Source organism: Mustela erminea, chromosome 8 (genome assembly GCF_009829155.1).
Source record: "Mustela erminea isolate mMusErm1 chromosome 8, mMusErm1.Pri, whole genome shotgun sequence".
Lineage (NCBI taxonomy): Eukaryota > Metazoa > Chordata > Mammalia > Carnivora > Mustelidae > Mustela > Mustela erminea.
Window position 1 is genome coordinate 68,624,346 of NC_045621.1, and position 17,574 is coordinate 68,641,919.

At 40.5% G+C, this 17,574-nt stretch overlaps 1 protein-coding gene and 1 long non-coding RNA gene across 5 annotated transcripts in view; one reads left to right on the forward strand and one right to left on the reverse strand.

Moving 5' to 3' along the window:
- Window positions 1-17,574, forward strand: part of MAP3K20 (mitogen-activated protein kinase kinase kinase 20) — a 177,628-nt gene that overhangs the window by 122,091 nt on the left and 37,963 nt on the right. For 3 of the 4 annotated variants that reach the window (XM_032355970.1, XM_032355968.1, XM_032355969.1), the window contains exons 10-11: window positions 2,374-2,480; window positions 9,489-9,624. In XM_032355970.1, the coding sequence (XP_032211861.1) occupies window positions 2,374-2,480; window positions 9,489-9,624 (243 nt within the window). Of the gene's footprint in view, window positions 1-2,373; window positions 2,481-9,488; window positions 9,625-13,354; window positions 16,566-17,574 lie in introns of those variants that run through there. The other variant, XM_032355971.1, reaches the window with a different exon arrangement.
- Window positions 6,517-10,210, reverse strand: LOC116597783. Its single transcript, XR_004288780.1, has 3 exons — window positions 9,926-10,210; window positions 7,027-7,200; window positions 6,517-6,763 (listed from the first exon to the last, which is right to left on the reverse strand). It is a non-coding gene; the product is annotated as an uncharacterized LOC116597783 (long non-coding RNA).

A 17,574-nucleotide genomic window follows, 5' to 3' on the forward strand; every position in this document is an offset into this window, starting at 1 on the left:
CTCCAGACTGCCTTACACAGCTCCTTTCCCTGCGCATGCCCTCTTCTTTTCTTTCCTCCCTGAGGACTTTCTTGGCCAGCCTTCCCCGGCTGTTCTGTTTATCCCCGCCCTTCCTTCGTCCTCCTTTTCCTAAACCAAGTCCGGGCTACTGCCTTACCCTGTGTTGTTGTATTTTTTAAATGTCTCTTCTTCCTACACGGACTGCAGTCCCCTCGAGGGAACAGGGCTGCCTTCAGCACATCACACGCACTCAGTAAGTGGAGGCCCCTGTGTTGACTAAAGCAGCCAGACCAAGGCACCTTCTAGTTCTCTGGCTTTAAGTATGTAGCAATTCAGCCACTAGTGCTTGCCACTCCTGTGCATACAGAGAGAGCTATCACTGGCTAAAAACTTTTATTTCCTTTCTTCCCCCAGCCCTTGTGCTTTAAAGACATAGATGAAAATATTCAGCTCACCTGTAGAAAAATGTTCTTTTGCAATGAGGACGGTGAAGGGAATACAAGAGAAAGCTAGTATTGGGTGAATGTCAGGTCATGCCAATGGCTTATACCAGGTGCTCAAAGTGTTTTATCAAAGAGAAGGAGGAACTAAAGGTGCGTATCGTTTCCAGTTCTAAAATGGCATTTCTAAATAGGAAAAAAAAAAAAAAGAAAACCCTGAGTTTGATAGGAAGTAACATTTACCCTCATGTGATAAAGCATTGAAGGGTTTAAGAGCATTGCCCCTGATTCAGAAACTTGCTTCCAGTGTGATGCTAGGCAGTCCATACTTTTCTAAGATGGATTTTCCTTATCTATATAATGAAGATAAAAAGTAATGTATATAGATGCTTAATAGATGGTCCTAGTTATAATTTTTTTTTAATGTGAGCAAAATCTACATAACACTAAAAGGAACCTAAGCCTGGACCAGGTATTGTATTCTGCAACCAGAGTATTCATAAAATACCATTAGCACAAATTTCTACATTGTTGTGTTTTTAAAATGTTCACTTTGATAATTTCCATCTGAGAATATATTCTACCTATAAAATAAAAGATTTTTCTAGGGACACTTACCATCTGATTTCGAAAGAGTTTTTACTTTATTCCAAGAATGATTAAATGTGGGGGGAAATATTCTTTAAAAATTCATTAACCCCTCCTGCTGCTTTTCCGTGCAAAATGAAAATCCTGTATTTATAATTAATTCCTGAGCAAACAGCTCACTTTTCCTTTCATACACTGACACATAGTAGGAGGAATTAAAATGGGGATAAAGCTAAAAGAGGACAAAACAGTTTTCAAATTTCCTACTTCAGGCATTTACTTCTTTTCTTATTAGAATGCTTTTATGTGGATCGGTGACATTTAGCTACTTATGCCCTCTACTTACACACACACACACACACACAGGCACACATTCCTTTAAAAGAGTGCAATGCAGGCAGAACTCAGAATATGTATCCCAGTTTTATATTCCTAAAAAATGGAAAAATTGTCTCTCTTAATGTAGGAAGCACTCAAGTCCTGAGAGCAAGCTACCTCAACACTTCCTTCTTGTTTTGTGCTCCTAAATTAAAATGCATGTTTTAATTGCTGCAACTGTAATTTTCTCAGAAATGGTGTAATTATGAGGCGTGATGAAGAGAGAATGTGCATCATCCTTTTATTATCTTTCTTCCATTTTTGTTTTAACCTTCTGTCTCAACCTTAGCTGGAGTCTAAAGAAAAGACAAGTGGAGTTACTGCTAGCTAAAGAAATGCACCTAACCGCTTCTTTCTCTGTTTCTAGTAAATCATGCCTTTGAGTTTCCCAGCCCCAGAACGAGTCATGACATGGAATAAACACTGAGAACAGTGAAGTTAAAAATGGCTTGAAAACTGGGGAATTTTTCTCTGAGCAAGTGGTTGAGGCAATTTTGTTAGTTCTCATAACATTAACTAGGGTTTTCCCCATCATTTCATTCTAAGAATTTGAAACCTACAGAAAAGTTGAAAGAATTTTATAATGAATACCTCCCACCCAGACTCTGCCGTTAACTTTTACTAAACTTGCTGTATCCCTGGGTTTTTAAAGGACTTGCCTTTTCCTTTTAGGAGTCCTTCATCATACCCAAGAGAGAACTCATACTTTCCTTACCTGGAGAAAAACTAATTATTCCACCGTTAGGCCACACAATAGAAAAATGACATCTGCCTCTGTTCTTAGAAATAATTTATTGAAAATAAGGAATATGTTCCCCTTCAACCTGAGTGGTCTGACAGCCGTACTCTGACTCAGGACACTGCATGCCATTTTATTTGTTGTGCGTCGAGCTTATTGTTGTGTTTATGGATTTTCTCTTCAAGACTTACTTTAAGTCCCAATGAGTGATTCTTTTCTCTTCCTCAGAAACGGCCATCTTTTAAGCAAATCATTTCGATTCTGGAGTCCATGTCAAATGACACGAACCTTCCCGACCAGTGTAACTCATTCCTGCACAACAAGGCAGAGTGGAGGTGAGTAAGCCCCGTTCTGAGTCATGGTCTCCAGCTTTGAAGGACTGTGACCAGCTTCGCTGCATAAGAGAACCAGTGAACTTGAGGACAGTACTGACTTCTAAGCATAGAGCTTTGTTTGCTTTTTGTGCTCAATTTTTTTGGACATCTAATAAGGCCTCCCTTTCATATGTAAACAAAACAGCAATCTTCAAAGCTTGTTGCCTTATCATACATCTCAGTATTTGGAAAGAATATTGAAATCACATCTTCTGAGACAAAAGACAGTCACCAGACATTTCTCTGTACCACACGCTCTGTGTTAGGGAGTCTTGGCGTCTCTCCAGTGGAAATAAAAATACTGTTTGCCCAGGGATTTGCAGAGGGCTGTATCTGTTGATGGAGGGGGTAGGGAGACTATAAAAACACTTTTAAAAGAAAACTTTTGATGCTATAAATCCTATTAAATTTTGTCAAGTGTAAAACAAACTCAGTAATGAGAGAATTGTATTGTGTGAGTGGAAGAAGCAAGCCTGGGATGCGACCGTTGAGCCAGGTCACGTGCTGCAGGAATATAAATAGCATGTTTGGGAGCTGACATTATTCCTCCCTGACTCAGCAGAGATTTAAGTAACTTATCTCTGCTCCGGAGAGCCACAGCGGTAACACGACGCCTTACGCCACCTGCTGTTGCCCGGTGAATACTGCATGCACTCTGGAAATGATGGTGGTGGTTACTCCTGTTACTAGCCATTTCCTTGGGCTTTCTGTTTGCGTTTCACAATAATCTGATTTATTTTTATACTTTTGAAATCTCTATCCAGGACCAGTGAGTTAAATGAATTTTTTTTTTTTTAGGGAAACAAAAGTCATACTGTCTGCTTGAGTGTAGGTAATGATGGGTTTTGTTCTGGACTTAAATAATTAACAAAGCATGTAATAATGTTGTTTCCTGCAGGAAGAGGCCAGTGCAAGTCTAACACATGACTCCTCTTTTAAATCCGTGTCAGGGATTACTCTATACAAAGGCCAACCCTTCACGAGACTCAGGAGACCCTCTGTATTCTGACCTCAGCAATCTTACCTTAAGAGCATATAGTTCTGCCTCTTAATCTCTGGCTTCTGGTCCCTCAACAGTTGTGTATTTCTTCCTCGATCAGAGTCCTTGCAAATGCATTTTCTTCTATATTAAAAGTCATCCCTTTCAGCGGCATACCACTCCTGACACCCACATCCAACCGGGCTCCTATTCATCTGATAGCCACTGAAATAACATGTCTTTAAGGAAGTGTTTCCGCCCCAAGATGGATGAGGTTCCACTTTATGTGCCCTGGGACCATCTCCTTCAGAGCAGCAACTGCTGTTGGAGTGAATGAGCAACCGTAGTTGGTTGTTTAATCTGTGTCTTGCTGGCTGAAATGTAAAAAGGTCAGATAATTTCTCTTTCTTATGCTCGTTACTACACCCGCAGCATCTAGAATGTGCCTTGAACACAGCAGTGGCTCAATAAATACTAGGGGCAGGAAACAGTACAGTGATAATAATACTAAAAGACATTATGGTATCACACAAGGGTATATAAATATGTAAGCTAATCTGTTGACTATGCCAAGTGTGCTTCTGACGTTCATTCACTCAGGTGGTCCCGGAACCTCTGCTGGAGCCCCAGGTTCTTGGGCTGTGCTGTGGCGATGAGCAGAACAGCCCAGCACGGATCTGAGTGTCTAATGTAAACTATGAAATATAAATATACAAGTGACATTTCATGACTATTTTGATACGTGTGATGACAGAGAAGTACTGGATATCTGAGACTATACAACCATGAAATCCCATCTAGTCAGACAAGGTAATAAAAGGATTTCCTGAGGAGATGCTGTTTGGTCTGTTCTCCAAAAGACCGGTGGGATTTTAACCTTACTATTGATATCCTTGAGGTACAGTGTCTCAGATACTGTATATCAGAATATAGGGAGGAGTTTTCTATATAAAAATGTAGAAGCTGCATATGGTCAAAAGCAATACCCATCATAAACTGCTGTACAATCTATTTCCCTCTGTACGGTAGCTCAGCAGGTCTAAAAGTTTTTGGTCTCAGGACTCCATCACAGTCTGAAAAATTAGTGAGGGCTACACAGAGCTTTTGTTTCAATAAATTATATCTGTCAACATTTACCACACTCAAAATGAGAATGGGGAAAAAAGCATAAATATGTAGTTATTGATTCATTTAAGAAACAATACATCCTGCCTCTATGTTCAGCCAGCGGCTTTGCCACTTATCATGCCTCTGGAAGTCTGTATACTTGTGAGAGAATGAGAGTAGAAAAGGCACATCACGTCTTAATGTTATTCTGAAAACCAGTTTAACCTTTTGAATCCTTTGAAAAGCTCTCATGGGTCCCCAGATCACACTTTGAAAACCACTATAGTAGACAGAGTTGCTGTCTTTAAAATAACATTTTAATTATAATCTCATTATAAAGGACATGAAAGGCATTTCACAAAAGGTGGAATCAAATGGCCAATAAACATAGGAAAAAGTTAACCTCACTCACTAGTCCAATAACTGTAAGAGAACATAATTCATTTCTCAGACTGGCAAAGATATACATTATGAAAATATCCAGCATTATACGCTTTCTAATAGGTTGCTGGTGAAAATACTACCTTTCAGACCCCACCACCACTACCATTTTATTCCTAGGAAAATAAATGGAAAGGTTGTACAAGAATGTATGGACACCCGCTTACTAGCACGGCGCCATCTAGAAATGCAAATGAGAATGGCATAAAGTGCAATAAAAGATTTTTGGGTTTTTGTGGGTTTTATGGTTTTAAAAACTGATGATAGCTCCATATACAGAATAGGTGGGGCCATTCATGATAATACGGATCTGACAGATGATTTAAAAATAGAGATGAGGGTCCAGTGTTCCATTTTTTTTTGTAAAATAAACATGTTATGTGTATATGGTATGTGCACGTAGAGGAAAGTATCAAAAGGCCAGTGTCACCACTGGATAATGAAATTACGAGAGAGTGGTTTCTCTTTGGATAGCTTTCTGGCCTACAAACCTGGAAGTTGAATAATACATTTTTTAAATGCTTCACAATGAAAAGCTGAGGAAAATAACATTAATGTATTTTAGAAAAAAGCCAACAGTTGCCTCGCTGGCTTCCTCCTTGGCCATCTCTTAGGAACTAGTTAATCCTGAGAGCTGGTGAGGGAACACCTCTCTTTACTTGAACCATTAATCCAGTCTGAGAAGTCACAGGGCTGTTCTAAGTGAACCTGGCAATTGGTTAAAAACATAGGGGGTAATAATACTAATATTAATTAGAATAACAACACACACAGCTGTCATTCATTATACTCTTAGCAGACACTTGTACTGTTATCTGGATCATCTTGTATAATCCACATGGCAATCCGAACTTTTATCACAGATGCACAATATAGGGTCTGGACAGGTTGTGTCACCGTCTCAAAACACTCCATGTAAGACAGAGCCGGGGCTGGTACCCATTTGGTATGGTCCCATAGGCCTGCCGTGGCACACAGTCTGTGCAGTGCTGTTCCCGGACCTGTGGCCAGGGCCAAGCTTTCCACTCATTAGCACGAAGAGTTCACTTGACTCGACTCCTTTGAATGAAGAGAAATACGACAGAGCATGACTGTTTAGGTCATGATTAAGGCAAACCATCTATCCCACTCTGTGCCACATACTGGAAAGAATTAAATGCTTTGTCAGATCAACTGGATACTTCTAGGAATGACACATCTAGACTGTTCTCTTTCCCCTGACTTTTGTCTGGTGTCAGAAACCATGTGACTAAAGTCAAAAGCTTGTGTAGGAAATCTGGTGTTTCTGGCAAATGCTCGCTTTCTGGTACAGTTTCCTCACACATAGACCCAATGAGACACCCTGTCTAGAGAATTAAATTATTCTTCTTAAAGCTGTTTTTTAAACTAGGTTATTAAAAGCCACCTAAGCTATGTTTTCTCTTTTGACCCAACAGATGCTAGGAAAGTCATCTCTTCATCTTACCTTTTAGCTTCTTGCTCCTTTTACTGACTTATTAGCAATAACAGCGGTGAGTATTATGAACAGGAAGTGTGTCACCCTGTTGGTCATGTTTGCAGTTTTCATGGCCTCATGGGACTGTCGACAGACCTGTGGTAATCCGTACTAAGCGAGCTGTGTGGTGCTGGGACGGCGCGTTCAGAGCTGGGGCTCTTGGCAGAGTATTTGCTGGTTGTATTCCTCCTTGGTGATCAGAACACTCTCATTGTGGCATGCCTTGTTAAAAACAAAAAACAGATCCAAAAATGTAATCTACGATTTGGATAACTGCACAAATCATTTTATATATAACACTACTATACATATTATCTATTTATCGTCCTATCTAATATGGCTGTTTTTACAAATTGACCTCTAAAGGTAATTGCAGTTCATTCCCTGCTTTTGGCATATGGAAAATTGATACTAGAGGAAGTCAACCTCAGTTGGATCTGGGTTAAGAAAAAATATTTTTTATCAACTAAAATGCTTTTACTTACTTATAGAAGGCAATATAGGTACATCAACAGATGCATTTGACGCAAAACAATGCCTGGGCAACCAGGGAACCATAAGGGGACAGCTGTCACATTGCCCTCCTGAGGTTTGCTTGGCATCCAACACTCCCTGCCGATGCAGGCTGCCCAGGGGAGCTGGTGCTGGAGGCGCTGAGCCTGAAGAGAGGGTTGAGGAAGCACATTTTAGTCAGTGTTTGGTTTTCCCTGTCCCAGCTTTCAGCTTACTTAACAGTTGTTATCCAGAAGGGCTCAAAATCACAGTCGGCTTCCAGAGCTGAAACTTGGCTTAAATTCCGAGTGAACTCAAATGTGTTGGCTGAGGACCCTGATCAAACAGAGCCTGAGCACGCTCCGTCTCTCTGGCAGGGGTGCGGGTGGCCAGGCAGAGCACTGCAGACAGCAGACCCTGGCCCTCTGCCCCGGAGTGCACCAGGCTCTGCTGCCTCCTTCTGTTACCCTCTGACCCTCTCCTTTTCTCGGCCAGGGGGCTCATCCTTCCTTCCTTTGTTACAGAAGTTTTACCTAAGGTTTTCCACAGTGATTCTTCTCTCTCAGTCCTCCATTTGGAAAATAAACAGAAACTCATCTGTGAATGTGCATAATATTCTTGTCAGAAATACCCAGAAGTATAAAATGTGGATTTTAGGACAGTCACAGTTCTGAAAGATTGCTGATTTAGTGCCTTTCTTCAGGGTATGTAGTGTGACTCTACTTCTGTCGTTCTGTTGTTTTCAAATGGCACGAGGGAAAGGGCTGGAGTGTTGACAGCCGATGCTTTTACGCTCACTGCTACCTCCCTGGCTCTGAGGTGTGCCTTTCAGACAACCAGGGAGGCAAAGTGCCAGGCCCAGGTCAGACCCCCCTCAGTAGCTGTTCACTGTGTTGGATCTTGCCAGTTAATGCCCACAGCTTTTTGGTTTCCATTTAGTTCTCATCCACAAGGGCGTTGGAATAAGATGGCCATATATTCTAATCTTCCCTGGAGCTAAAAAAGCAGATTTGGGTTACATGTACCCACTAACTTCGGTCTGGCGCGGTACCTTCCATAGTCAGGGTCCCCCCAGCCTCATGCCCTGGAGCAGTGGGTCTGTCTCCGTGGCACCAGCTGACCTCCAGCCGTCAGCTGCTTCCAGGCCTTTCGGAAAGCCAAGGGAAGGAACTTCCAGCTCTCAGAGCGTAACTGAGACTTACACACTGTGACAGCTCTGAAAGAAGAAGACAGCTTGTGCTCAGCGATGTCAACAGTTCACTTCCTACAAAGGAGGGTTCCTAGAACTGGACATGCTCTAAGGGGTGAGCGTGGTCGGCCTATAGAGACTAAAGAGGGAACTTCCAAAAAAAAAATGATTAGACTTCGAAAGGCTCTTAGAGTTCATTTGGCCCACACCTGCCTGGTTATAAAAGTTACCTCAGTCTTTTATTAAGTAATGGAAATTCCTGGGCCCCACCCAGCCCGATTGAATCCTGAGCTCTAAAGAAGTGGTCCTTGGAATCTGTGTTTTTTGTTGTGTATTTATTAACAAGCTGCCCAGGTAGTTATTAGGATCAGGCAAGTGGGGAACCCTGATGTAAGATAATCATCACCCCCTATGGCTGAGGAAACTGGGTCAGTTAATCTGCTGACTGAGGTGCCCAGCCAGGGAACCGGCGAACGTGCATTTACTGGCGAAGTGATGAGGGTCGCCTAACCTGAGTATCATTTTCCCCATCTCTGTGGAGTTAGTGCCTGTTTCTCGGGGTTGTTACAAGCATAAGATGAGATGCTGTGTGATAGTGCTTTCCAAGCTGCAAAGGGCTACGTAAATGTCAGCGTTCACTGAGCAGCTAAACCAGGTGCAGCCCTGCAGCTCAGGCTCTACGGTGGGTGGGTCTTCGGTGCTTCGGTAAGGAAGTCTCTTGAACTTCTTTTCCCAAATGCAGGATGCCACAGATCTCTTCTTCTCTGGTAGTTTACAGTTTGGTTTCGAAGCTCGAGTTTTCCCAACCTCACAGAGAAAAAGGATCAGATTTCCAGTCACCAGCGGTTGAGGGGGGAGCATATAGGAGGAAGGTAGTTGTGACTTCTAGTCATGAGATCCGTTAAGTCCAAGGAATGTAACGTACAGCATGATGACTGCAGTCTTATATAGTATACACGTGACAGTTGTTTAGAGAGTCAATCTTAAGAGTCTGGTCACAAGAATATTTTTCTTTTTTTGCTTTCTCTGTATGAGATGATGGACGCTCACGGAATCTACAGCGTCATCGTTTCACAGTATATGTAAGTCAAACTAGTCTGCTCTACACCTGAAACTTCTGCAGTGACAGAGGTCCACTACATCTCAAAACTGGTGAAAAATAAAAGTGCAAGTGTTAACGTTTTACATTAAGCATTCTGATGAGCCACTAAGCGTTCAGTAACTCGTGGTGCAAAGCTGAGACTTAAACCGGTCATCCCCATGCAGGTGCGAAATTGAGGCAACTCTCGAGAGGCTGAAGAAACTCGAACGGGACCTCAGCTGTAAAGAGCAGGAGCTCAAAGAACGGGAAAGACGTCTGAGGATGTGGGAGCAAAAGCTGACAGAGCAGTCCAACACCCCGGTGAGTGCTCCCAACAGGGTGGCTCAGTCCCCCCACTTAGAAGCTATAGCCTAGCGGGGCAGCATGGCCGCCCTCCCCTGGCCCCCTCCCCACTGCCACCTCCTCACTTCCTGCCTCCTGCCTGCACGGGAAAGGGGCTGCCTTTACACTCAAGTAGCACACAGATCTAATTTCAATTAACAAAAGGCCAGAAATGTAAAAGAGAAGCTTAGCCCATTTCTGGCTCTTTCTCTAAGAATTGTTATTGTCAGTGTGTTTGTACGTTAGGATTACAAAAATAAAATGCAGTATATTTTCATACCATCTGTTAGATCCCCAGAGCGTGTGCCTAAAGGCTGATTAACTCCATGAAGTCCATCAGTAATTAATAAACATAACGCTGAGGCAGCTAGCTGTCTAAGAGTTTGATGTGGCAGAACTTAACCAAATCTTCCTCCTAAAAGAAAGCAAATTTAGTGACATATAAGTGACAAGCATTAATATTCCTTGCTCGATTTAGTGTTCTAATCATGGCAGCAAAAGATTGGAAAAAGACTTCCCTTGAGACAAGCCTCCAGTATTTACTACACTTAGGAAATACCTTGGTTTTCTTCCAAGTCTTCTGCTGAGTGGAAAATAAAAATTCTTTTTAAGGAATTCACTAAGTATATATTGCGCTTGTGCCTACATCTTGCCATGATATATTAAAGTCTAATCAAATTTTTAGGATTCTTCCCTATTTTGAATGATTTATCATTTTAGGAATTAAGTTTATCATTGGCTTTTTCAGGGTTTTTAATGGGGAGTTTTGTCCACTTTCAAATCACAAGTAATGGTGAGATTAGAGGTAAACTTGTTATGTATTTTAAATTCATTTTTGATAGTTGCTGTGGCGGTCACACAAAAAAGATACTTAAATGCCCTTCACTTGGTGATCTTTAAAAAGCTTTCCTATTTTTAAAAGCCTTAATCTTCATTAAGCAGCCAGTGCCCAGTTGCAAAGTATTTTCCAGTGTCTAAAGAATAAAATAGTTTTGCCTCCTTTTCCAATTCATGTGGAGAAGCAACCTGATATCCACAAAAGGAAAACACAGTGAAGTTAACTGTTTATTATCAGATTTAACTTTTTCCCAAAATGACTTTGGCTGTGCAGGGATTTCCAAAGTAAGGACTGAATTGCTACACAGAAAACTGCCATGGGACATTAAAAGGTATCACAATTTATAAGTTCAGTGAATTTAACTTGCCTCTCAAGAAGGAAGTGGAGGGAAGTCTCCTGTTCTGGTTGAATTGGTCCCAACTGGCCGACTCAGAAACCATCGCCCTCAGGGTCTGCGAGGAGCACGGCTTCTCCCCCAAGTTTCTTCCCCAGCTGAGGAGAGGCAGCTGATGGTCTTCTCAAGGCTCAGAGGTGTTTTTTTTTGTTTTTTTTTTTTTTTTAAGTACATTTAAATCTTAAGCTCTAAAGCACTGCATGTCTTGACTCCTTCTAAATGTAGCATTGTCAGAAAAATACTCTAAACTACCTATTACAGTCTGCCTTAGAATCTTTCTTTGGTTTATTGGCATTAGTTTTGCTAAGAAATCATGGGCTGCCTTGCACACACTATTGCTCTTAGTAACATAGTTGTGTAATAAATAATGAAACCGTAGGAGTGCTCAGTAGGTTGTCTGCTTGCATTTTAACTCCAGAAAACTTTCTGTAAAGGAACTGCTTCGAAGGCTACCATCTAACAATGGACAACATGAAGCATGATCTCAGAGATTTTCTTCCCTACTTTTTTTTTTAACCTATGAGGGCTAAGTTTTCTTTCTTAACAGTATTTGCTTTTAATGTCTCTTCTGCTTAGAGCTGGTATTTCTGAAGGAAAGAAAGTTTGTGCGCAGGTGTTTTCTAAGTAGGTATTTTGTTTCATCCTTACATCAGTTTCTAGTTGACTTTAAATGAGGTTTCTGAGAGAAAGATAAAATAAGCCTTTTTAAAAGGAAGTAGCTGGAGGCTTAGTCTTCCTGTATATATGTAGCCTCATCTTAATTATGAAAGTTTAACATTTATGTAACTTCATAAAAAATGGAATTATTGGATTTATTTCAAGGAAGGATGCTGTTTTCCTTCCTGAAATTAAAAAACTAGTTGAAATCATCTGGGCAGATGAATTCTCCCTACAAAATTTCGGACAGTGGTTTTTTTTAATGATTGTTATAGCTTGATGTAGAAATTTTATTGCTATTCAAAATAAAAACTTATTTGAGAGACATCTGTGTTGAGAACTTAACATAATGTGAGGAAGGACCCATGAAATAATAAAATAAATCAGGAAGAAAGTGCTCCCTAAGAAAATCTAACAATTGAAAACAAATCTGAAAAGCTGGGAAGTTTGACTGCAAGGACAGTAATATCCTGTTTCCGGTGTTAAAGGAGCTAAAGCAATTCTTTTCTTCCATATAACTGGTACTTTTTAGCTGAAGCATATGAAATTCTTCATGAGCTAACAACTCTGGCAATCTTTTCCTAATAGAGTAAGATAACTTTTTTTAAAAGCTCAACTCCAGGGGGCGCCTGGTTGGCGCAGTTGGAGGAGGATGCCACTCTTGATCCCGGGGTCATGAGTTCAAGCCCCACAGTCGATGTAGAGATCACTTCAAAAAACAAAAACAAAAACAACCCCCCCTCCCGAAAACTCCAGTTTAAAAATTAGGAAATTGGCCTTAAAATGTGTACTTACATCCAGGATGTTACGGTTACTTACCCCATATGTTACTTGTACATTTTTTATCATAAAGTTACCAATATTTAAGCAACACCAAAAATATAAGCCTCAATTGCTTATTCCTCAAAAGAAGAGGCAGTAACCCTTTTTAGATCATGCCAGTTCTAGCTCTGAAATATGATCAACACTTATGGGAACAGGTTAGCTGTTCAAAATAATTATATAAGGTAGAAAATAGATGTGAGAGGGGCAATTCCTAGAAAACAAATTCTGCTAAAAGGACACTTAGAGAATAAAGCAAAAGGTAACAGTTTAAATTAATACTAATTTCCTCTCCTCCCAGTTGTCATCTGTATTTATATACTTATTTATACTTAAGTATTAGAGACATCTAGAATTTGTTCACAAATGAACTATGTCATAAGTTGAATAACCAGTATTACATCTGGCTGTAATAAATAATAATGGAAACCAGTGAATTCTAGTCTTGTTTTTAGTTTAGATTCAAATTGTAATCTAGATAAAAAGGAGATTAATGGCCCAGATTTCCGTAGAAGGGTATTGACTACCGAACTGTTCTCATGCTTCCTCTAAGCTTTATTCTTTGGTACAAGGTTTCTTGATTCTTTTTTTTTTACTTGAGATTTAATCTCTACTTAATTTCTTTTTTAATTTAATAGTTAGCGAAATGTCTCCATGAAAGTGAAATTGGGAAAAATTAAGTGCAGTCCTCAAAACTACTTTTGTTTTAAGTGAAATGAGAGCTTAAAACTCGGAACTTCCTTCCCATGTGAAATTTGGCCTGTTGTGATGCTTTGCAAACTTTTGGTTGTGATTTACTCTGTCATTTATAAATTATGGCAAATACGCTGAAGCCAAACGTGCCATTAAATAAATTCTCTAGTAATTCCCTACATTCATTTGTTTCACTAATCATTTACCTTCTGTGCAGCACCCACTAATTTTGTGGTATCTGTTTGCTTTATTTATATTGGTCCTAATTTCTCTTTTTACTTCTGTCCTTTCTTCCCTCATGATAGCTTCTCTTGCCTCTTGCTGCAAGAATGTCTGAGGAGTCTTACTTTGAATCTAAGACAGAGGAGTCAAACAGTGCAGAGATGTCATGTCAGATCACAGCAGCAAGTAACGGGGAGGGCCATGGCATGAACCAAAGTCTGCAGGCCATGATGCTGATGGGCTTTGGGGATATCTTCTCAATGAACAAAGCAGGAGCTGTGCTGCATTCTGGGATGCAGATAAACATGCAAGCCAAGCAGAATTCTTCCAAAACCACATCTAAGAGAAGGGGGAAGAAGGTCAACATGGCCCTGGGGTTCAGTGATTTTGACTTGTCAGAAGGTGACGATGATGATGATGATGACGGTGATGAGGATAATGACATGGATAATAATAGTGAATGAAAGCAGAAAGCAAAATAATAAAATGGAAAATGTGTGGAAAAACGAAAGAAACTTGCTATCTCAGCCTGTACAAAAACCAGTAAGGAAGTAGAAAACTGAGCACTGAATTTTTAGGCCAATCACATTTCTATGACAGTCATTTCTTGAGTGATTTTACTTTTTTTTTTTTTCCCCTGCTTACAGAAAAATGGGGGGTTAGTGGGGGAATTAAAGCAGAAAGGTATATTTAATGAGTCAGCAAATGTGGTGCCTGATTATAGAAATCTGTGATTCTATTACAATATAGTAGTTTTAACTAATTACATTGTGGCTTTTTTTAAAAACAAATACTTTAATGTTTGTATTTGATTTGATTTCATTTATTTAATTGCTTAAGAAGACTTACATTTTGAAAAAGCACTCTTACCTCCTAATTCTTCTCTGACACTGATTTTCCTGTAACACACTACATTTTTTTTTTCTTATGGCAATACACTGCACTGTCAGAAATAATTGATAATGACTACAAAATCTAACAATAAAAAAATTGAGATGAAAGAAGACTATAACAAATACTTCTTCAGAAATACCGAAATGCCACGAATTTTCAATACTTAATGGCACAACTACTCACAGTAAAACCTGAGAGATGTTCTCAGTAATACACTGGAAGAAGAAATACTCTCATTTGAAGCCAACAGCAGATGTTGCAGGCTTTCATACCAGTGCTAGCCCTGGAATCTTCTGAACAACACTGTCATCCGAGGCTTAGTTTCTAAAAGGAGAAAGAGATGGTCTTAAAGGGCTACTTGCAAGCTGATATCAAGTGGGGACACAGACCCCCTCTGCACCCCCAGTGGGGAAGGAGCATCCTGGGTTCTAGATATATGTAGAGAGGTTTTAAAGAGGGAACTAAAGATTATGAAAGCAATGGCAAGGATAAGTTATACTTACTGAGTCAGAAGTATAGGATGAAGGGTCCTTTTTATATCAAATCCAGCCTTCCAGAGTGGTCTTTTTTTTTTTTTCTTTTAACCCTGACTCAGCCATGCCAGTGTTAAACAGAAGCAAATGTAGGTGTCTCTCCGAAAACCTAGTTCGCCAGAGTAATAGTCTCAGAATGTTATATTTGTCAAAACTTGTTTAAACTATAAAACACTGATTAAAAAAAAAAAACTACAAAACACTGTGTGTGTGTGTGTGTGTGTGTGTGTGTGTCCACACACACACACACACACAGAAAGGCCAAGGCACAAAAACTTTTTTTCAGCCTGTATTGGAAAAAAGTGCCATTCATTTGACTATTACACTAAAATACTTCTGATGGTTATTTTTATGGGAAATTTAAGAAAGTATATCATCACAGATATTATCTAATACTATTTCCAAGTATATTCAGTCATAAAAAGCTTCTCAAAATTTGAAACATGACATGCTTCTAATCCCTATTAACAGCTGAAAAATATCACAGAATGATCAGTACGCTGTGCCAGCTTTATTTGGAGAAAAATAACCATTAAAATGTTCTGGTTGTGAAATGTAGCATAGCCTATATACCAGAGTGATAAAGAGAAGAATCTGGAGTCAAATTAGGATTCAAAACGGCTGTGCAATCTGTTAAAAATTATTTAGCCTCTGTGTGTCTGTTCATTTTTGACATGGGAATAATAACAGGACCCACTTCAAAGGACTGTTGTGAGGATTAAGTGAAATAATGTATGTAACACAGTGTGTGTGTTTTATGAACACAGTACCAGGCCCATGGCAAGTGGTCAGTCAGTGTTAGCCAGCGAAAAGTTGCTAAAAAAAAAAATAAGTAGTTACAGTAACCTGGAGAACTAAACTATCAATCTCAAGTCATGCTTGTTGAGTCGCAGGAAATGGAAGTTAAAGTGAACGGCTTGCAGGAAAGGTAGAAGAGAACACTCCTAGAATATAAACCATATAAACAAATTTAATCTGTTGCTCTTTGAAGACTACGCAGCTGAGGAATCGGCAGACTCTTCCACCACCCACAGACTAGGTAAAAACAACGGATAGGCAGACCTTTCCCCTAGAAGATGGGTGCCCTAGGAGCCTACGTGGTAGCACCACGAGCTGGTGCTGGCAGTGCCCAGGCACGAACACGTAAAGGCATCCTGGCTATGCTCAGCAGAGCCGTGCTCCCTCCCTCAAGCTGAGGCCCTCAAGCAGAACCTCTGGGAGCCGGGCAGAGGGCTGGTTTTCAACTCTTGACTTCGGGGCACATCCGAGTCACTGTGGTCCAGCAACCTGAAGGAGAGAACCAAAGAGGAAGCAGTTTAAAAGCCTCTTGCCCATCTTTTGGGGTAAAGAGAAAGTCATCTGTTCCACAGATACTCACTGAGGCCCCCATCTGTGCCTGGAACACGTTCCAGGGCACAGCAAGGGGGCCATGCTTGCGCCACAGGATGTCCGCAGAGCCTGACATCAACAAAACAAATGCCTTACTAGTATGTAAGTGGTTGACAAGTGCATGCTGAGAAGGGGAGCGGGGAAAGAGGATGACACATGGGGGAGTGCCGCGGAGTGGACAGTGTGGGCAGAGAAGGCGGCACTGGTAAGGGGATCTCTGCGAATTTTGGGATCTGTGCACTTCACGTAAGAATGTAAACCCTCTCAGTTAAGAATCATCGTCAACAAAATTAGAACACATAAATAGATAGGAATAGAAGGAAACTGACATTTTTCTTCATTTACATATAAGCCTATTATAATTACACATAAAATTTTGGTGCCTTCATGAAAGTAGCCAATTAGGGCAAAAGAGAAAGGTAATAGGACTCTATACTCAGACTAAGGTTTTACCGTTAATGAGGTAATAGTTCCCAATCTCTCAAGTGCTGTCACTTTCCTCACCAGTATCCCCCAGGATGGCTGTAGCTCAGTACTCTACCAAAAAGAAACCTCATTGGTTTAGGATACAGCAGAATTGAAAGCTTCAGTGAGAAGCTTAAAACTGTTCTCCACTTGGAATTCTACTGTAATTACCACATGGCATTATTTTACTCTCTTGTTCCAAATCAGTGTCTTTCTGTGGGTTTGAACATCCCTAAAATCTGAATCATATAAACAGAATTTTAAAGTGGTCTCACTCTATCTGTAAAGATGATTTAGAAGATCTTTAGACTCTATTATTAGTTTTATCACTTCTTAAAAGAACTGTTTATTACATAGAATTTCTAAAGACGATGTTAATTGTGCTGCCTCTAATTCACTTTTCAGATCAGTTTTTGAAATGGCAAATTCTTGCTGCTGGATGTATTTCCAATTACCTGACTTACAAGAACGTACATTTATAAAGAGAATAAAGAAACCCTAAGAAATTGAGAGATTCAAAATAATAATTGAAACTCTGTGGTAATATTGTCAGAGTCCTACAACTGAGAATATAACTAGTCTTTTTTTCTGTATTCAGAAAGCCGATCATACAGAATTTGAGAACACCCTGCCAGCCACTCTCATCTGGGGCCCCTAATGGTGTTTGCAAGTGCTGGGGCAGAGTTTGGGTCCTCACAGGGACCAGGGGTGCGGTGGAGTGCCCAGCACCCCTGGGCAGCTCCACCCAGTGAAGGACTCCACCCACAGTACCAACAGCAGTGCCCCTCCCCCCACTGAGAAACTTGCTAACCCTGACAGTTTCAGTTCTCCAACTCATCCCCCCCCACCCCGCCCCTAAACAAACTTGCTCGATTCAAAAGACGCAGTTTCAAAATGACAGCTACTGTACAATCTGAATTATATAGGTTGGCGACATTTATCTTAAATCCCCACTTGTGGAAAAATGGTTTCTTTCCCCTGGTGGAAACTTCATAAAACAGCAAAATGTACCTAGGGGAGGG